The 21,029-nt window shown below is 48.7% G+C and overlaps 1 protein-coding gene across 2 annotated transcripts in view; it reads left to right on the top strand.

The window, feature by feature from the left end:
* Fhdc1 (FH2 domain containing 1) overlaps positions 1-12,634 on the top strand; it is a 36,097-nt gene extending 23,463 nt beyond the window's left edge. For both annotated transcript variants that reach the window (XM_031374217.1, XM_031374218.1), the window contains exons 7-12: positions 303-373; positions 465-572; positions 1,859-1,929; positions 4,053-4,170; positions 7,733-7,897; positions 10,145-12,634. In XM_031374217.1, the coding sequence (XP_031230077.1) occupies positions 303-373; positions 465-572; positions 1,859-1,929; positions 4,053-4,170; positions 7,733-7,897; positions 10,145-12,208 (2,597 nt within the window). In that variant the 3' untranslated portion in view covers positions 12,209-12,634. The remainder of the gene's footprint in view (positions 1-302; positions 374-464; positions 573-1,858; positions 1,930-4,052; positions 4,171-7,732; positions 7,898-10,144) is intronic.
* Positions 12,635-21,029: the final 8,395 nt, after the last annotated feature.

The raw sequence follows: 21,029 nt of genomic DNA, 5'->3' as shown, positions 1-21,029 counted from the left end.
GTGAGGGGGAGTTGGCCTCCACAGCACAGTGTGTCCTTGAGCCTCTGTGTTTTCTAGGACTTGGAAACTGTTAGCAAACCATTTTGCATTTGGCTGCCCTACATAATTGATCCACAGCTAAACACCAGGACATAGACTATCTTATATTTCTATTATTATCATAAACATGGTTACAGCAGAGAGTGTTTTTGGTTTGGGGCGAGCTCACTTCAGACATACACACACTTGAACCTGGATGTTGGTGGCTGCTGTTCATGCACGCGAGGCCTTTCTAACTTGCAGGGGTGTGTTCCTTTTAACAGAGCTGATGTTATGTGAGGAGCTACATTCAATATTACACTTGGTGCTCCAGGCTGGGAATATCATGAATGCTGTAAGTATAACCCAAATAAGAGGTGTATCTACCCGTCCGCTGTCTGGCTGCAGGCCCAACGTGTTTCTTTCTCTCGCCTTGTCTTCTTTAGGGAGGGTATGCTGGCAATGCTGTTGGATTTAAACTGTCTTCTCTTCTCAAGTTGGCGGACACAAAGGCAAACAAACCTGGCATGAATCTTCTGCATTTTGTAGCTCAGGTAAGGGGTGTAGACACAGGGAGAGTGTGAAGGCCTGCTGGGACAGAGTGTGGTTTTCCCAGGCGTGAGATGGCTTCTCAATTAGGAAAGAAGACAGAGGGTGTGCCTAGAAGATTCTGGTTCTAGAAGCTTTCTGTGTGGATTGCCAGTTTGATCGACTGGAGGGGACTGAGCAAGGGAGGCAGTGGGGCTGGATTCGGAGACTAGGGAAGGATTCAAACGTAAGAGGTGACAATTGAGAGTTCATGCTTTAGCCATGGGAAGCAGGCAGAAGCTTGCCTGGTTTAATGGCAGGACCAGGCTTTCTATTTTAAGAAAGTAGGACCCGGTAAAGGATGGGTTGAAGAAGAGCAAGAACTGCGTCTGGGGAGACATCCTGGCAGTAGCTGTCTGGTAGCTTGGTGCAGGCTGGGAAGGGAATCCACTGTAGGGACTGAGCATAGAAGGCTGCGTGTGGAAACCTGGGGTAAAACGAATTTGATTTGTGAATAGTCTCTTGGAAACTGTACATGGGAGTGCTGTCTGTTACTGTAGGATTTGGAGTGTGACTCTATCCATAATTTCTTTCCTTTGGAATCTGGGGGTGGCAACCAGGGTCTTACCATGCTGGGCAAACAGTCTATCAAGAGAGTTTCCCTACCCCGCCCCCAGCCTCTCATCCTCAGTACTTGGTTAAAAGGTCAATATTCAAAGCACTGAAGTGAGAAAACTGTTTCCTTATCTAGTTTGAAACACAGTCTGGTGGGGCTCTCTTGGACAGACCTGAACATTGGCTCTCTGTGGCTTGGCCCCTGCTCCTGTAGGAAGGAATCCCCTTCCCAAGTCAGCCTCCAAGCACCTGAAGCATCCAGACACCTCCTTGGCTTCTGTGCCCCTCATTAAAGTTGGTTTACAAACTGGTTTAACAGTCAACAGCATCTCACGCCTTCGTGGACGCAGGCGCATGCTCCTGGAGATGGCTGGTATTTAGGCAGGCTATATTGGGTTCTCTCGGAAACAATGAGTACTAAGCCGCTACCTCATTCCATTGAGTTTGAATGCACATGAGTTGAATTTCATGTGAGGATTGTTTGTCCTGGGAAGGTTAGAAGTATCTGAACAGTGCAGGGCAGTTCTGGTAAATCTCAGGAAGAATATCAGAGTTCATGTCTCAGAGGATTGCTTTCAACGTGATTTTCAAGCTGAAAACTAAGTGTTGTTTCTGAGGCTCCCTGAAGCTTTAAGGGGATGAGGCTTCCCTCCCAGATTCATTCATCTGGTAAGAAGAATGTCTGTTTTTGTTCCAGGAAGCCCAGAAGCACAATGCCGTCCTTCTAGACTTTTCTGAGAAGTTGCAGCACGTGCAAGAGACATCGAGGTGAGCACAGAGGCAAAGCGCACCGTGAGCCTTGGTTTCCTGGATGGCCTTTCCCTTAAAATGGCGGAGTGATGGACATTCTCAGATTTCAGTCTGAACTCCGAAATGTTTTCTCTTATTGAACTTTCGGGTTTCCTTTCCATGTGCTGTGTGTGTGTGTGTGTGTGTGTGTGTGTGTGTGTGTGTGTGTACATGTGTGTAACTTGGGACTTTGAACAATTAATTGTTATTTTTAAACCGAAAGAAACCATCCTAGTCTATGCTAAAGAGTATCATTCAGTCTAAGGAAAATAGGGATTAGGGCTTCAAATCCCTCCCACGCCCACAAGGATGAAAGCGCTTAGCTTGGGAGTTGGTTTAGATCGAGCTTGTAGGGCCATACATCACTGTTTCCCCATGGACTCGAATGTGGTATATTTTCTATTGTAGTTGAAGAGTTTGGAACCACACCAAGGCCTGTGAAAGGATTTGATTCGAAATTAGTCACTCGGTTTTACAGAGAAAGTGTCTACGAAGCATGAAGCCCTAATTACATTACTCTAATTTGCTTCTGAACCTAATATAGAAGATGCATGCTTTAATGTAGCAATGATCTGTGTGCCTATCACCTCCAGTGTGTTATTAGAGGCAACTTATTAGAGACCCAGGTAGCCTCTGGGAAACACTGTAGTTAATCAGTTCTTCCAGAAAAATAAAGTCTTGATTTTTCACACTTGCTGATGTCAACCCTTAAATACTGCTAGCCTGGCTGCTTTCGGGCTGCCAGCACCGAACTACTGAATGTAAAGTTGAGAAGAAACGCACAGAGTTGACTCCGGTGAGCTGGCTCGGCTCGCCACTGCTTGAATCAGCCAAATTAATATGATACACTTCTTTTCTTTTTAATGAGGTCTTACTCTGTTACCCCAGCTGGCCTGGAATCCCTGAGCTGAAATGATCTTCCTGCCTCAGTTTCTTGAGAATCTGGGACTGAAGGCATATGCTAACATGCCTGGCTATGTAACGTCATCATTATGCGAGGGACTGTAGTCGCCATGACAGCATGCACCATCTACAAACAAGGAAACAAACCACAACTCAATCCTGTCATTAGGCAGTATCTGTTACTGACGTCCAGCCACAGATAATGTCTTTCAAACAGGAGGATTACCATTACAAAGATTAAACACTTCATAATTTGTGTTTACAGTTCACTAGGTTATGCTCCAAGAAAAACAGACATAAGATACAAACTTTTTAAAATCCCTAAAAGAAACTAACATGCAAATATTTTACTGTATCCATACTACAGAAATATTATATATAGAGAAAATTAATATATTTTTGAACTAGCATTTCTTGTTTGTATTGGATAGCTTTAGCTAAACATCATAGACTTAGAGAAACACCTCCCAGTAAGGTTTGTTTATTTGAAATGGAAGGTGAATGGCATACACAAGTGAAATATAGTGAATTCTCCAATGGGCACCAATGGTCAGTAAAGGTGGAAAGTTTTTAGAACAAAAACAGCAACAACAAAAACCCTAACATTCATAATAGCAACATGAGTGCATCCAAATGGACAAAATTCCCCTGGATCTGGTGTTCTGCTTGTTCCCTTCCCTGGTGACAAAAAACATTGTGGACATTCTGCTGATCTTGATTCAATGGCTAGAACCAAGTCCAACTGTTCATTTGCAGAGTTGTCGGCCATGTTTCCATTCTCTGTAATGTATAGGGAAAGGTAGAATCTGGCTGCCTGTGACCTGTTAGAGGAAGGCTAAAAGTCAGCTCCATTGCCTGGTTCCTTGTCAGCGAGAGCATCCTAACACGGGGAAGGCAGCTGCTCCGCATCTCACTGGATTTTAGTTATGACTCTTGTTGCACAGAGGTGTTGAGACCTCCTGTGTGAAAAGTAACCCCAGCCCTGTGGTCTGCGGCCTGCTTTCTTTACTTCTTGTGTGTTGAGGAAGCATTCAATGTCTTTAAAAAACAGTTGGAGACACAGAATTAAACACAGGAGTGGGTAAATGTGACCCCAGTGGCTCCCCTGTTCCAGGCTTGGTCAAAGATGGGTCTCTTGTTTAGTCACACGATTCTTGGTGCCCTGGTGCCAGCTGCCCACTCTCCCCTTCCTTCGGCAGATTATCTCTGGACGTCACCGAGGCAGAGCTGCACTCGCTCTTTGTCAGAACAAAATCGCTGCAGGAAAATATCCAGCGGGACCAGGAGCTCTGTCAGCAGATGGAAGACTTCCTCCAGGTCAGTCCCTCTAGCATCCAGCACTCTCAGCAGCTCTGCCTGTTTGATTTGTGGAGGCAGCAAGGGCCCAATCAAGCTTTTACCCCAAGTGAATACAAGGATCCTTGTGCCCCACTGTCCTTTCGCGGCAGAGGATGCGCCACAATGATGATCTGAACAGGAGAAACGGCTTCTGATGACTGTGCCTGGGTCTTCTGATGACTGTGCCTGGGTCTTCTGATGACTGTGCCTGGGTCTTCTGATGACTGTGCCTGGGGCTTCTGATGACTGTGCCTGGGGCTTCTGATCACTCTTTCTTACACTGAAATGGCAGCAGGGCAAGCCTCTCTCCCCAGACCCTGCCTGGCACCTTGAGATTTGATTCTGTAGCCTTCATAGTTTTGCAGTGATAGAGAGTTCCACAGAACACCCAGACACCAGAGTACTCGGGCTGATGCTCCTTCTCGTGTTTCTCTAGAAGAGTGAGACCCATTGTACCTGCCGTGATTTCTGCTGGGAGAAGCAGGGTGCACACAGCTTCGGTGCCCATCAGCACACGAATATGTCATCAGCTCACAGGGTGTGGCAGGAGCCACTCTGAATAACATCAACAAAAACCAGTAGAGTGGATGTGTGTGTGACAGCTCACGGTGACTCACTAATCACATAGTCTGACGTGCTTTTTTTTTTTAACCTTCCTTATTTAAAAAACAAAGCCATACCTCCATCCTGTTTCTTTCAGCCTTCTGTGAGACCCCTGAGCAGGGCTGCCCTGGCAGGAGGCAAGGAGGGATGCTTGCCCATCAAAGTCTTCGAAACCAAGGCCTCGAGCCTGCTAGGCAGGTGCTGTGCGTACCACCCATGGTGCAACTGCAACCCAGAGGCTACAGCCATCTTGGAGCCCAGAGCAGTAACAAGCACAGTCAGGTGCATGAAGCCAAGTAGAAATCCAAGAATAAGAATGGCGGCGCATCAGAACTTAGGTTTTGTTTGTTTCCTTCAGCCTCGTTCTTAATTTTAACTATCAAGAGCTTACACTAAATCCTTTGTTCTGGAGATGCTAGGGCTTGAACTGATGGCTTTGCACATGCTGAGCACATGCCCTCCTGATGTAATCTTGCACCAGATCTTAACATAGAAGGCTCCAACAGAAAGACCCAGTTGCTTTCTCCTCGATGCTGGCTGCTTTTCAGTGGCAACCTTGTTTTAGATCTTTAAAATGTTTTTTGGTGGTGTTTGTTTGTTTGTTTGTTTGGTTTTTCGAGGCAGGGTTTCTCTGTATAGCCCTGGCTGTCCTGGAACTCACTCTGTAGACCAGGCTGGCCTTGAACTCAGAAATCCACCTGCCTCTGCCTCCCAAGTGCTGGGATTAAAGGCGTGTGCCACCACCGCCCAGCAGTGGTGTTTGTTTTAACAGTGTTGAGACTAGTTCATGCTGGACCAGGACAGGACCTTAAAGTTACAGCTCCAGCCTCAGCAGCCCTTATAACCTGTATAAACAGAAAATGCCACATAGATGGGCATTTTCTAGAGTGAGCTGGGGCTCCTGGGGGTGGGCTGGGGTGGGGCCATTGACCCTTGGACACCAGTCGAAAGGTGATACACCTCTTGTTATGAGCTGAGCACAGAGTTGCTCAAGGCTTCTGGCTTTGTGCTCTTGTTTGTTGGGTGTCTGGGTTTGCTTGTGTGTGAGTGTGTGCTGGGATAGGAACCCAGGGCCTCGTACACTGCTAGGAAAGTCCTTCCAGCCCTCATGCAAGGTCTTTGAACAGAAAGGAGCCAGAAACACTTTTTTTTCCATCTTTATTTCATCATTTTTTGATCCCACTTTGGGTGAGACATTAACTCACAGCAGGCCAGCAAGTTAGTGCCTGACCGTGCAGGTTCATCTCAGAGCCACTAGACTGCCCGCCGCTAAACTGTTGGCTCTGTGGCCAGCACAACTTTGTTCTGGTTCTGTCTAGGATGCTACAGTATTCACGGCATCCAATTCCACTGTGGCTGTTTTTCAAGCTGACATTTAGAGTGTTTGGTTGTCCCTGGTGCTGAGGGCAACGTGGGCTCTGTTAGACTGTTTCTTCCTGGTATCCATCCATCCCCACGGGGTCTGTAGCAAGGTCATAAGAGGTGCGGATTCTTGTCGGGAGGCCCGCTCTTCCGCAGCTGTCCTTAGCTGTTTGCACTGCAGAAGAGTGACGGACAAAGCATTATCTTTGGGTGAATGCTCTCTTTTCTATGAAGCTACATCATCTTTCTGTTAATAGCCTCTTCTCTGTGAAGCTACTGCAGGAAGGCTCTCACTGCCTCAGGTCATCAGCTCAGGTGGTTTCTCTCTCTGGTTTCACTTTCTGAAATAGTTTTTGTTTCCCACAGCCCGTAGAATGTAACTGGTTAAGCAAAGGCTTGCTAAGGGGAAAGCAGTAGGACTGGTACACTTCTGCAGTGTAGCTGGCTGAGTGTTCCCTCCTCCAAGGAGGGCAGCCTGTTTCTTTCCTACCTCTTAGGCCCACCCCCTAGCTTGTTCACAGGCAGACTTTCTTAAGATATAAACATACGCATCATTTCATGAAGTAATCTGCTTCCTACACCCCTTCTCATATAAGCCTAGTAAACATGGCAGTAATGAAAGATGTCCATGCAGTAGCTCAAATATCCAGCCCCCTTTCTCTCTACACAGCCACCTCATTATGGCTCAGAGGTTGTCCCTAACCTGGATCAGGGAACTATGTTTTGTGACCCTTGGACATCACCAACCCCTCTCTATTTGATGGGAACGTGCTGGGGACACACTGTCTTCTATCACATCCAGTACTTTGATGAAATAGCACTGAAATCCTTAGTAGCTGTATCCCAGAGGAGCCAAGGAAAGTCCATCAGGGAACTGGGGATTGGGATAGGACCCACGCCAATCTCCTAGGGAGTTCTGATACACCCCAAACCTACTGCACGTGGGGTACAGCTGCTCAGGAGCGTCTCAGTCTTCCATCCTGGGCAGTAGGGACAGTGACCTAATAGAGTGTATTTGGGGTTAGGTGTAGATCCCCCTCTCAGAAGAACAGCACGGGCAGCTTGTCAGGACAAGTTAACTTCTGAGACCTTGGCCCCCAAGAAGAGTCTGTTTTAAGAGGAGGAAAAACAAATACAGCAGAATTTCTTAACGACAACAAGCTGTTTGTCTTGGCAGCTTTTCTAGTGGTCTTAAAGGTAAACTCTTGGTTAACGACATTCTACATGCAGGTTAAGGCTTCACGTTGACTTACTTAGAGACAGGGTCTCACTGTGTAACCCAGCTGGCTTTGAATTCCTTGTCCCTCAGTCTCCATCTCCCAAATGCTAGGGTTACAGGTGTGCGCCACCCCCCCTCCTGGCTTTCTTCAGTTCGTTTTTGTGGCCTCTGGGTCTCAGGTAGGAGGTCGCCTGGTTCTCTTGAGCTTTGGATTGGGTTGTTTCATTTTCCTTTTGGCTCCAAGTGGCCTTTACGGCCTTCCCTTTGCAGAGACCCTGAAATGGAAGCCTGGGAACGCATCCACCTCCGCTGACCTTGTTTACCACGTGTGTCCCTGTTTGTTTTCCCCCCCTGTAGTTTGCTGTGGAAAAGTTGGCAGAGCTGGAACTCTGGAAGCGGGAGCTGCAGGTTGAGGCTCACACCCTTATAGATTTTTTCTGTGAAGACAAAGAAACCATGAAGCTGGATGAATGCTTCCAGATATTCAGAGACTTCTGTACCAGATTCAACAGAGCAGTAAAGGTATGGCTGCTGGTGCTGCCCTGCTCCCAGATCCTTGGGATTTTCATCTTCCTGCTTCCTGACCCAGTCCTCTGCTTGTGGCAGCAAGATGGTCATCGGTTCTTTGGTTTCAGGACCGTCTGGCCAGGTGGCATGCCAGGCTCTTGGCAGGAATGGTGGGAGGTGGCTCTGTTGTAGTATCTGAACTCTGGCACGGTAGCCTCTGGCCTTTGTTGCTCATACAGCATGCAGAATACCCTAGAAGCATTTTGCTAGCCAACACTGATGTCGACCATGGGGCTTGGAAGCTTCCTGCCCATTTGACTCTTTTTTCAGCCCCTCCTTAAGAGGAAGCGTCAGCCTCTAATTGGAATAGCCTAGAAGAGAGACAGTTGCTCTTGCCTGGTTCCAGAGCCACACATCCCTGTGGCGTCAGCACCATGGGGACCAAACTGTCCTTAGAAAGGAAGGTCTCCCAGATTGAAGAGGGCCTGCTGCTTTAACTGTTCTGGTGGTGGTCTCTTAGTTGAATTTAGAAGCTAGAAAACCTTCCCAGGTTGTTGGTCCTTGGTAAACGAAACATTTATCTGACAATGGGAACACGACAGCCTCTCATCCCTGACAGCATCCCTCTCGGATCTCATTATTTCAGGTGACATTGAGGGGCTGGCTGTTCATCGGCTGACCATATTTTATTTACTTATCTGCCTACGCACTGATTTACCGTGTAGGGTTCACCTTAGGGCTTGCACTATTTCTTACAGAAACTGTTCACATTTCTTCAGAATTCCTTTGGGTTCCTCTCCACTCCTTTATCTCACTGAGAGAGTCGAGCTGAGACTGCTGCCACGTTAACATGCTTCTGTCCAAGCAGTGAGCTCAGCTGTGGGAGGCTGTGGTGGGTAGCCGAAGCCAAACTGACTCTGAGGCTCTTACTCTCCATCTGGATACTGCAGGCCTGCGAGGCCACTGTGGATGCTCTTAGCACAGTTGTCATGAAAGACAGGGCCTGGACCACCAACACTATGTGAAGGTTTAAGATAACAATACCGAGAGTTTGGGGACCTTGGGGAGGTTGTGGATAGAGTTGCGGGAGCCAAGACTCCTCAGGCAGAGCTCCACAGGAACTTGGAAAGGAAAGCCCGCTGGAAGAGGAAACTTAAATTGTCAAATAAAAGCTGCTAAGAATAACACAGTTGAGGTGTCTGCATAACTGCATGGTTACATGGACTTCAGGACCCAAAAGAAACTCATGAGTTACAACACAAATGTGGCCCTGTCTTTATACTTAAACTCCTGCAGATTCAGCCAACCACAAATTGAAAGTAGTGTTTAAAAATTATATCTGTGCTAAATGTCTAAAGATTTTTTTTGTCATGTCTTAAACAATGCATATGTAACTCTTGCACAGCATTAGCAATGAGTAATTTAGAGTCAATGTAAGGCATATATGAGGATGTGCATAGGATATATGCACACAGAGAAGTGAAGGACACTTTGAAGTCTGCCTTTGGGTTCTGTGTCTTTGGGAAATGTTGGCTGCTTTCCAGTCTAGATGGCTGATGGATTTGTAAATCACACCTACTTTTCCTCTGAGACTGTAGGAATGAGCCTGGGCATGAGGGACAGAACCCTCACCTCTGCCTCAGCCTGTGGTTGGCAGAGCCACCAGGGCATATTTGTTCATTTATTTTCATCCAGGAGCACTCCAACAACACAGTGAAAGGCATCTCTCAATGTCTTTAGCATATGCTTATATACCCAAATCAATGGTCAACAGTATTTGATAGTATATGTGTGTTAACTTAGAGAGGAGAATGGATAGAGCCACACGATTGGCTTGTACCATTCTGGGTGCACTCTTAGAGCATCCATGGTCTCTACATCTCTACAGTGGCTTAGATGGCTTGGCAGGAGTTGAGACTCCATGCATATATGGAATCATAGCCCATGTGGGAAGCTGGACTTTGTGCCAAGGGATCAAATGAGGATTGCAGACAGATTGTTGGAGCAAAGCCTAGCATGCTCCTTTGTCAGATCCATACGTTGCTTTGGGAAGTTTGCCCACCCTACACACACACACACACACACACACACACACACACATGCACACACACACACATACATGTATAGAAAAAGGCAGAGTCTGTGTGGGACAGGACCCACAGCTGTCTATGAAAGTACCTCTCATTAAATGTCACAGTGAGTGGGCCTAGTATTGCACACAGGCTCTCTGTGTCTCATGCTGGCTTCTCTCCACTCTATTAGGACAATCATGACCGGGAGGAACAGGAGCGGAAGCAGATACAGAGGCTGAAGGAGCTGGAACAGAAGCGATATTCCTGGACAACTGGAGAACTTGGGGGCTTTGGCAGAAGCAGCAGTGAAAATGATGTACAGATGCTAGCTAAGAAGGGCACAGAAGACCTGCCCTCCTTTCTGAAGCCCAGGCCCAACAGCCCCTCCTACCGGCCCCCCAACACCCGTCGTTCCCGCCTCTCCCTGGGTATCTCTGCTGACCGGGAGCTTTTGACCTTCTTGGAGAGTGCCACCAGCAGTCCAGAGGACCCCAACAAATTCAACAGTTTGCCCCGGAGCAGTCCCCGGCAAGCTCGGCCCACCATCGCCTGGATGGAACCCAGAGAACAACAGAACCATGACCCTAACTTTACACATGAACCTCAGGCCTCAAAGAACCATGAAAAAGCCCCTCACCCCGCTTGGCAAAATCGGCTTCCAACATCCTGGCTGGAAGAACCTGCTTCTCCTTTTCTATTGGCCGGGCGGAGCAGGCCTAGCCTCCGAAAAAGGAATAGCGAACCTGTGGGCTTGGGTCCCACACAAAGCCCTCCACTCTTACCATTGGATCTGGGCATTAGGGAGCATGAGTTGGTCACAGGGCTGACCCAGTTTGACCTCCAGAGTCCCAAGAGCCTGGAGGAAGCATCCCAACTGACTCTGAATGACTTCTGTCCCACAGAGCTGCAATCTCCAGGGGATAGGAGCTCACAGCCCTTCGATGCTGGTGGTGACGGTGTCCCACCCAAGGACACAGATCCCCAGCAGGTTCTCAGCCCAGCTAGGGAGGATGACAGGGCCATCTCTGATGAAGCCAGTAGTGAGGCTCTCGTGTCTGTGGTGGTCACCAACACTGAAGATAAGGATCCTGGATCTCTGTTATATGTCTCAGATACCACAGACTGCTCACTGACTCTGGACTGCTCGGAGGGAACAGACGCCAGACCTGGAGTAGACAAGCATGAGGAAGAGAAGGAAGGGGATGGCTCAGTGTCCTCTGGAGCTGGAGAAGCAGGAAGCAGTCAGGTTTCCTCCAACCCTTCTTCCAGTCCCCCCGGGGAGGTTCCTGCTACAAAATCCAGTAAGAGCGAGCCCAGCTGCCAAGATGGCCTCCTGAAGGACAGACCCAGCAGAGGGAAGGATGCTGTGGCACCAAAGAGAAATTCCTTCAAAGAGGCATCAGTGGGGGCTGCAAAGCCTGTCAGTGCCCGGCGCAGCCAAGGGGTAGCATCCAAGCCTGTAAGAACCTTGAACTCCTCCGAGAACGAGCATATGCGCAAGGTGGTCCCTATCTCCAAGTCCAGCCGGGGAGCAGGGCCATGGAAGCGGCCGGAACCAACATCCAGGGCTACCGCTCGAGAGACATCCAGCAGCACAGACACACAGCTATCCCGAAGGAGCTCAGTGCGGGGAACTTCCGACACGTCGCCCAGGAGGCCCCAGGTGAGTGGATCTGGGGCAGAGGAGCCCAGGCTGCCCCGCTCGAGCGGCAGCATCAGTGGACGGCCAGGGAAGGACCCCCAGCTGCAGCCCAGGGCCTCGTTCAGAAAGCCCAGTGCCAAGCCCCTCAGAAACATCCCCAGGCAGAAACCTGAAGAAAACAAGGTCAGCAGCTCCAATTTGCGAGACCCTGAGAGTCCCAAGGAAGAGCCCAAGGCTCCTCAGACTCCCGGTGTCTCCCGAGCCCTTCCCCCCATCCCAAGTTTTGCTCGAAATACGGTGGCCTCGTCATCTCGGAGCCTGCGAACGGATGCTCCACCCGCGGCCAGAACCACTGGCCTCACCAGGACAGTCTCTCAGCGGCAGCTTAGGGTCAAAGGTGGCTCGGAGGATTCTGCCTCCAAGGACAGTGGCACTTTGAAGAGGGCCAGCAGCGCTCGGGCCTCCAAGAAGTGTCCTGAACCTGCTGGGGGTTCAAGTGCCAATGTAGAAACCCCACTGAAGGGCAGAGGGACTACGGAAAGGTCCTCCCTCAGACTGAAGGACTCGGGGCAGGCCACCCTCGGGAGGATCCTCCGTCCCCTGCAGAAATGATGAAGCCTCTTTGCACCTCTGCCTTGTGGGATCTTAGCTGCCAGGACTGGCTGCTGGGGGGAGGACACAGAGGCCAGTCTTAAACGTCTTGTTACTCATCAAGCCACTCACTGGTGCCACCTGCTAAAAGGTCACGTCACTAAAGGTACACCGAGAGCTATAGCCTGCTGTGCAGACTTCTGCTTCCGAAATCAAAGCTGAGAGTATTATTCTGCACAGTACTTTGTCAGGGGCTGGCACCTCCTGTCATTCATACTCAGGACCCTATCCCTAACTCCTGCCCCAAGACAAAGATCCAATAATAGTCTGGACATGTAAGATGACAATTCTTATGTAACAAGTAAAAAAAAATTTTTTCTGGCCAGTTTTTATATATCAAAGACTTATTTTTTAATATTATAAAAATAAAAAAGATGTTTTAGTTCCTTTTTCAGAGTGAACTGCCTCCCAGGAGTGGGGGAATTATCCTTAGTATGAAACTGTTTGTACCTTCATCCCCTACCCCCGACCTCTGGGTTCCATCAGCGGGTATGTGCGAGAACACACGCCACCCCTAGCCAGCAGTGGCTTCTCACAAGCTCTTGGGTGGTTGTTGGGTTGAGTCTGTCTCCTTGAGAACTTTCTGGCTAGCTTGGGTTCTCCTCAAATGACTCCGGGTGAGGATTTTATGTGTATAGGAGGGGTGTCAGATTTGTATGGGTGAAAGTCTGATGGTTTTGTGAGTTTAAGGGGCCCCAAGGGTGTGAGGCCCACAGGGAAGCTGGTGGCTAGAGGGAAGTTTGCCCTGAAGATAGGACCAAGTGTGTAGGGGACTGGATTCCCCACAGTCCGTGTCCTAGTGAGGAGAGAGCAGGGGCTGCTCAGCTGAGCGTGTCCTTCCCGTTTGTGCAGTGATGGCCACGCACTTCTGTTTGCTCTAGGTGGGGAGGGAAATGACACTTTTTGTGGGTCAGGTCTCTCCTGGGACCTTAGTGCCCCACCCCTACCCCTGTTATTCTATTGGGGTTAGCTTTAAGAGACTGGGTCTCACTATGTAGTCTAGGCTAGCCTCTTACTTGCAATCCTCCTGCCTCAGCTTCTGAGTGCTGGGATAACAGGTACAAGACACCAGGCCCAGCTTAATGATGACTTTTTGGTGTCAGCCTCTCTTCCTTGGTACAGCGCTTTTCAAGTCCAGTTCAGAGAAGCCCAATCACTGCTGCTTGTTCATTTTAAACAGTCGCTCACCTGCCAAGAAACACTGACTTCAGAAATCTTGACACTGGGGAAATTTGTACAGGACATAGGCATTGTGCAAACTGAAGATTTTTGCCCACTGCTCATTTCACTACTTCTTTATTAAACCCAGGAAATAGGGGGAAAATGCCTGAAATAAAAGCCCCCTTCTCTCTGAGTCTATTCTAAGTGAAATCTCACCTTAGATCAGACACTGGTGAGTGGGTGGGCTAGGTCAACGAGTCCCATCTGCAGTCCCACTGACTGCAGATGCTGCTATGCTCTCCTTTTGGGAAGCTTCTCCATCTTTGCCTAGGAACTGAGCTGCTGCCCCTGAGCTGCAGTAGTTGAACAGTACAGTAGCTGAGATAGGCTGCAGTCACCACCTCTTGTTAAAAACAGCCCTGAGCTGAATGTCTGGGCGGCTCAGAAACCCCTCAGCAACCTGTTAGCCTCTAGAACCCTCCAGGAACAGGCAGACAAAACTGTTTCAAACGGGAGGCCTGTGGGTGGGTGGGAACGGGTGAAAGAAGTCAGATCCTTATGGACTGGGGATAGTGAATGAGTTGCCCCATGGGAGGGCCCAGGGACCCATCCCTTGCTGTATTCCAGCACCGTGTTGTTCTCCCTAAGTGTCTGCCTCCCAGCTCATAGAAGTGAGCCAAGGTCTTCGTGATGCTTCCCAGGAATGCAACCCAGTCATCCCGTGTCTGCTCCTGACGTGGCTTCTAGGACCCTCAGCAGAGGCTGAGGAGCCTCTGGAGAAGCCTGTTGGTATGGTGCTGTCAGACCACATTGGCTGTGTGCTTGGGAAAGCAGTGGTATCCCAGGCCCTGTTCGCACCTGTGTGAACAGCTGGTCACACTCTTACTACCTTCTACATACTGTAAGTTTGGAAAAAAGAATCTATGCAGAGGAGAAATGTAAATACGTTTCTACATGCATCTGTTGAGGATGAGCTGAATGCATTTTAAGGTCCTTTTCTATGTGCTCTATGGAATAGGGAGTTTTAATAAAGTTGTTTGTAGGAGTTATACCTATGCTAAGCTTTTGTACATGTGTCTTAGTTGTCCCGCCAGGAGGGTGGTTAATCTCTTTCCCTGAAAGAAGGTGAGGTGCTGGGAGAAAGGGGGAGGGTATGGAGGTCTTGTCCTCCAAAGGCTGAGGAGTCAGAAAATAATGTTCGGTGGGATGTCTTGGTAGTGGCTCCATACAACACACACATAACCAAGAGCTCGGGAGTGGGCTTTGCTGCAGGCCTGTAGGGATCCAGGCACAGGTTTATGTCACAAGGCATTGCTGGAACACTTGATGCTCCTTGAAGCTCTTGTTCCAGGCACAGCCAGGCTTTGTGTGATCTCCATGGGACCTGGCAAGTTCAGATCTGTCTCCATGTGTCCTCTTTGAATTGGAACACTCATTGGGAAATCGCAGATTATTTCTGTGTCTGGCTTAGGAATGAGCAGAGGGAGGGAGCTGTTGAACTTGAAATGTGCTGTGGGTGCATATTTGAAAAGAAGAGCATTATGGGTAGGTGGCATCTCATACCTCTGGTTCGCATCACATCCTAGTCCTAGCTGCTCTGTGTAAGAGCTGGCATCGGCAGCCAGGATTCTGCAGATCCATGTGTTAAGGCGAGAAGTCCTGGAATACTTCAGTAGAACTATTAGGGCCCATTCTGCAGTGTACAAATTCATGAACATCTGCTTTCAAAGGTGCAGTGGGTCTGCCCCTCTGGCAAGGACTCCATTTTATAAACTTAGAAAATCTGCTATGAAACATCATTCTTAGTTTTTTTATTATGCTTTTACTTGTGTTCAATTCTTGCTTGAAACTATGAGTTTTTGTTTTGTTTTTCCTTCTTCCTCCTCTTCCTCCTCCTCTTCCTCCTCCTCTTCCTCCTCCTCCTCTTCTTCTCCTTCTTCTCCTTCTTTTTCTTCTTCTTCTTCTTCTTCTTCTTCTTCTTCTTCTTCTTCTTCTTCTTCTTCTTCTTCTTCTTCTTCTTCTTTTTCTTTCTCCTCCTCCTCCTCTTCTTCTTCTCTCCTTCTTCATTTTATAAGTGTCCACAAACATAAGTACCAAGTATATAATAAAATTTGAGTAAGGGACATGCTTCTGGTCATTCAGCAAGTGCTTCTTAAGATAATGTGGCCTAGCAGCTCTGCAGACACCATACTTAGCATCCAGACTAGCTACATGGCACAACTAAGCACGTAACCCTAAGTAGCCTTTTCTGGGGGCTTTGCCATCTCCAGTTTCCAGTTAGCATATGCCATGCCTCATTCAGCTACCTCAGTGAAGACAAGAGTAGCCAATAATGGTTTTTTTTTTGTTGTTGTTGTTTTTGTTTTGTTTTGTTTTTGTCTTCCAGTTCAGAGCTCTGCAATGGAGCTTTTGAATTTCTGTTTGGTAAGAAAGCTGACTACGCTCAGAGATCATCATGGCCTTTGAAACCAGTCTGTTCATGCCTAGAGCCATGGCTGTGACATCAAGGAGCCTGGCATCATGGCCACTGACCATGGTGCTAGACTTTCAATGAGGAAGTCTGCTTGAAATCCCCAATGTTGGATTCATGGGAGCTTGGAATCTGGTCCTCGGCTTTGCCCCTGGCCCCCTCAGGCTCTTACAAGGGCCACATCATGCACACAGTGGCTAACCTGCAGGAAGATACTGTTCTCAAAGCTTACCTGGGTTTTAGTTGAGGAACTGGAAATGCACTTTCCCTCAGTAATCATGTCTCACCCCAGAAGCAGTTTCTCAGAACAGCCCCTCTGCTATATATACAGTCTGAATGCTTGCATCAACCCTTTGGCTCCACACTCCCCATCTGATGGAGGCTAAAGCCAAGATGGCAGTGGTATTAGGAGCTGGGGCCTCTGAGAAATGCTTAGTGTGAGGGTAGAACTTTTGAGAATAAGGTTAGTGCACTTACAAAAGAGGACCATGTGAGGACCCAGTGAGAAGGCACCATCATGAACCAGGAAACAGCATCTCCTATTTTCTTGGACTTGGACTTTGTAGCCTCTAGAATGATGGGAAATCAATTCCCATTTTTCGCAAGTTTTCTTGGTGTGTGGAAATTTGTTATAGCAACCTGCATGGACTATGACCATGTCTTTAAGAGGACTGTGGCTATATTATCACAAAAAAGGAACTCCAATTACAGCAGCATTTCTAGGGCAAAGTACAACATTCCATGTCAGGAGCACGTGTCAGGGGTTTCATGAGCATTGTCCCCCTATGTCCTAACAGCAGTCGAGGCTAAGGCATGTGACCTGAGGGAACAAGTAATCAGTTATCTAACTTCTCCACTCAAAGTCAGCCTCTCAGGACAAATGCAAAGGCAGGCAGCAGTGTAGATACCTTCTAGACCAGCCCCAGGAAACATGGATAAATTCTCTATCTGTGATTTTCTTTCACCTGGTCTTGGTAAGACACACATTGGTCCCACAGAAAGGAGATTACTCCCTGTTTTACATTTTTCAGAAGGAAGGCTAGACTCAACTGTTTGCTGCCTGGTCACCCTCAAGAAGGTGGCAAGCATGGTAGAAGGTAGCCAGTGCTGCCAGCTGGTAGGCAAGAAGGCAGTGTTGGTGACAGACAGGATCTTCCATGCAGACAATGGACTCTCCTTGGAGCCTTCCAAATCTGGGCACTCAGCAGTACCAGTTGTGTGGAGGCCTCCTGGGAACACAATCATGGGGTCAATGATTCTTGCTCCCACCCCTGTCAGAATCTTCCCAAAGAGCTCCTAGTTTTGAACTTTAAGCAACTTCCTAGTGGCTCACTGTTCATCCGGCCATTGAGGTAGACCAGAAGGCTAATTGGACTCTCTGCTTTAATCTAAATGTGTGTGTGCTGCTTGGGCATCCTCTTCAGGACAGGGACATCCATTGATCAGTTGCTCCTTCTTAGAGCCTGTGTTGGACACTGCAGTGCCTCATTCCCCAGGCAAATCATGAAATACTTGACCATAATTTTGAATCTGGAACTTTCAGTCATGCAGCTACCTTGAGGACAACTCCAGGGAGGACAGAAGTGACATTTCACTCCAGCTTGCAGCAGGTGGCCTTTAGAAAGATCAGAGCTTCGTGCACAGGAGGCAGCGCAGGCTGAACCTTGCCAAGCACAAGTGTCACCAAAACTGCTCTTGGGGACTTTATCACCTGGCTTCCCAGGTGCTGGAGCACTCCACAGCTTCTGTAGGGGTCACTGGATTCTTTGAGAGTTTAGCTAGTGGCTGGGGTTTCTTCCTGCTCACTACATCCCTGGGGCTGAGTATGACCCCAGGCATGACTAGTGATGACTTCACATACAGGACGAGGGTGGACACAGCTATTCAGGGTGCTGACTTTGCATTTTGGGTAGGCGCCATATGCTCTCCGCAGTCATTCAGTCCTGAAGGAGGGGGCTGTGGCTAGCCCTCAACCCTGAACAGAAGTGCAGACTCGCCTCTTCCCAAAGCTGTCCCCTTCTTTCCCAAAGCCACCACTCCTCCCCACCCTAATCCCCACTCCACCCCACCCCACTATCCCTGGTGTAAATGGCTCCCTGCTGGTCTGAGAAAGCTGCTGATGGACCCAGACAGTCTCAGTACTTTCAGGGACAGCCATTGTATGGGCAAGTACTGGGGACAAGCTTGAGCTCTTTGGATGAAAATGATGGAGCAGCTTCAGAAACTGCTCCAGCAAATAGAACAGTACCTCCATTCAGCTGCTGCTCACTGGTCAGGGCTATCTTCTTGTTTCCCAAGGCCTAAGTGCTTCCCAGCAGCTGATTCATCTCTGGGGAGGAGAGGAAAGCAGTGGGCTGCCTGCAGGGCAGGCTTCTTCCCTCAGTTGAGAGGCAGACTGCAGAACTGCCTTCCCACCCCCGCAGGACCTCCTACTCCCAAGTTCAAGATGACTCCAATACAATAGACGTTGGAGTTGCTGGGCAAGCAGCTGGCTAACAGGCCCAGTTGCTTGTGGCACTTTCCCAAGCCCTTGCTTTCCTCACTAGCTCGTAACATTGGAGTCTGGCTACAGCTTGTTTCCCCCAAAGTGTAAGGCTTTGTAAGTGCTCATCACACTTCCGGTTCAGCCACTAAGTGGGGAAATTCCACTTGTCAACAGAGGAATTCTGGGAGCCAGATGGCCACCAAAGCTCTACCATTGGCCACTTTCATGGAGCCATAGTACCAGGGTAAGGCTGGTTTGTCCATGTCTGGGCACTGCCTTCAGCCTGGGAACCTACCTTCTAGGAACGACACTCATGAGGTTGGGCATGGCAGAAAATGAATGGTCTTGACCATTGTGTCTAAGGATACATAGCTAAGTCCACTAAGATCATTCAAACTGAAAGAGTTATAAGAAGGGGTTGGCAGAATCATCTTATTTTATGTCTTTCAAAGATGAAAACCTGTCTAAAGAAGACGTGCGACTGGTGCAGGCCTAACCAGTATAAAATGAGAGAGGAATCTCATGAGTCCTTGCCCAGAATGGCCTTCCTCTTTCCCAGTGGCCCTAACGTCTCTCTCCGTCTCTCTCCCTCTGCCTAGACTTGCTTGCAGCAGGGCATGCAGGTTCGATGTTGGCAGAGGGCACACAAGAGCAGAGCCATGAGAAAGCAGGTGACACTGGGATGATGTGCAGGGCCTCAGACATGAGGCCTCCCATTCCTCGTGATCCTAATGAACTTGCTGACTTGAACTTGAGCTCTGGACACACTTTGTCCCTTTGGCCTTTCCTGGCACCAGCACAGTGCTCACTGCTATACAGAGGGCACCTTATAAATGTTGGGCAAACATTGCCCAGGAGAGAGGGACTCCAGGAGATCTGGATAGGAGGAAATCTCCTGAAGACTTTGACCTCTAGGATGAGATCATGGGCTTTAGAAGCAAATGTATTTTATAGATCTGATAAATGCAGCATGACCTGGTTATTGGGTACCGTCAGGTGTGATACGTTACCTTGAATTCTCTACTGGAGGAGGAAGCAAAAATAAAACGTACTTCAGGTCAGTGACCTGCCCAAGGTCTCAGGCAGATAGGGATGCCATCAAGGGTGTCAGTCATGGGGCAGCTATGGAGTCTGCTGGCCCCCTCTGCCTGCCATATGGAGAGGGAGGTGTCTCCAAACGTTTCCATCCTGTGGGCATAGCTGGAGCCAGCCTGACTCACTCATCCCCTATTGTCCCAATGGGGGTGTCATAGCTGGGCTCTGACCTGATACCAGTGACAAACAGTCCTGTTTCAAGACAGTTGTGTGCTGTGGAGCTGCTCTGAGGGCAGACAACTATGGTTCTCAATTGGAGAAGCCCAGCACAGTTGGCCAAGGCCATGCAGCTACTAAATGGTAGTGCTCACAGGAGCCGGAGGCTGGTAAGAACAGGCAGCTCCGTGAGCTGATGTGCTGGCAATGGCAATCAGGAGCATCTTCTCCACCCATGAGAAGGTGCCACCATCCTTCCCAGGACATGTCCCTTGCACATGAAAAATGGCCTTCAGGTATTTCTAGATTATTGAGTCAGGACTCTGGCTTGGAGAATTACTTCCAGAGAATTTTCAGAAGAAATTCCAAGGTCTAAGAGCAAATTTGAGCATAGCAAACCACGGCTTCTCATGTGTGGCTACCCACACATGATGTATGCTTTCAGTGACCCATCTCTAAAGTTCAGAGGCCACATCATAGAGACTTTACTTTCCTCCAGTGGCCACAATGGGAGGAGGGAGTCTATGCCTCAAGCCTGTGTCACATCTGCCCCATCCATGTAGACTCCTCCCGCCAGTATGTCCCATGGTGCTCTGCAAATTGCTTCAGCCACTGGCTAGTGCTTGAGTTATAGGTAGTCCAGGGTCAGCTGACCAGCCTGAGTCCCCTGCTGATCAGCTGGATTCCTGCCAACTCGGGGTGGGGCTGAATTACTAAGCCAGTCTCTTATTTTGCTTTAAGCTCCAGCAGTCCCCAGGTTGGGAATATGGCTGGTCCCTTGTCTCTGACAGTTAGAGTACCTTAGGGAGAGAAGAGCTCATTTCAAAGGGGCTTTGGTCTTGAATGATACATGTCTTTGACCACATGGAGTTCCTTCCAAGAACAAACTGGGAATGTTACTTTGCTACAGATTTAAGTGAAGACAAACAGCCCGGGGTGGGGGTGGGGGGAGAACACTGCTGACTTGTTTCCATTCTGCTGGTTGCTAAATCGACCTTCTCCAGAGATTTCTTCCAGACAATTGCATCTCGGGTTAGCCACAAATAGAACTACTGACAAGCCTGTCTCATCCTTGTCAGTAAAGGACTTAGAAAGGTTGCACACTCCAGCCTGTGCTAGCAGGCATTCCCATGTACAGCAGCCTGGAGTCCAGTCAGCGGTGCAGATTTTCTTGGAAACTGACTTCCCTGCCCCTGATGTTGAAAAAGTCAAAACTGGTATAGGGGGTGGCTGGGGAGATGGATCACTGGGTAAAGTGCTTGCTGTACAAGCATGAAGAGCAGAGTTCAGATCCCCAGCACCCATATTCAAAGGCAAATGAGGTGAGACAGGTCTGTGACCTCAGTTCTGGAGGGATAAAGACAGGTAGACTGAGGTATACTGGCCAGTCAGTGTAGCCAGATAATGAGCTCTAA

This window comes from Mastomys coucha, unplaced genomic scaffold (assembly GCF_008632895.1).
Source record: "Mastomys coucha isolate ucsf_1 unplaced genomic scaffold, UCSF_Mcou_1 pScaffold16, whole genome shotgun sequence".
Classification (NCBI taxonomy): Eukaryota; Metazoa; Chordata; class Mammalia; order Rodentia; family Muridae; genus Mastomys; species Mastomys coucha.
The sequence above is the reverse complement of the archived record's forward strand: the minus strand, read 5'-3'. Positions and strand labels throughout refer to the sequence as shown.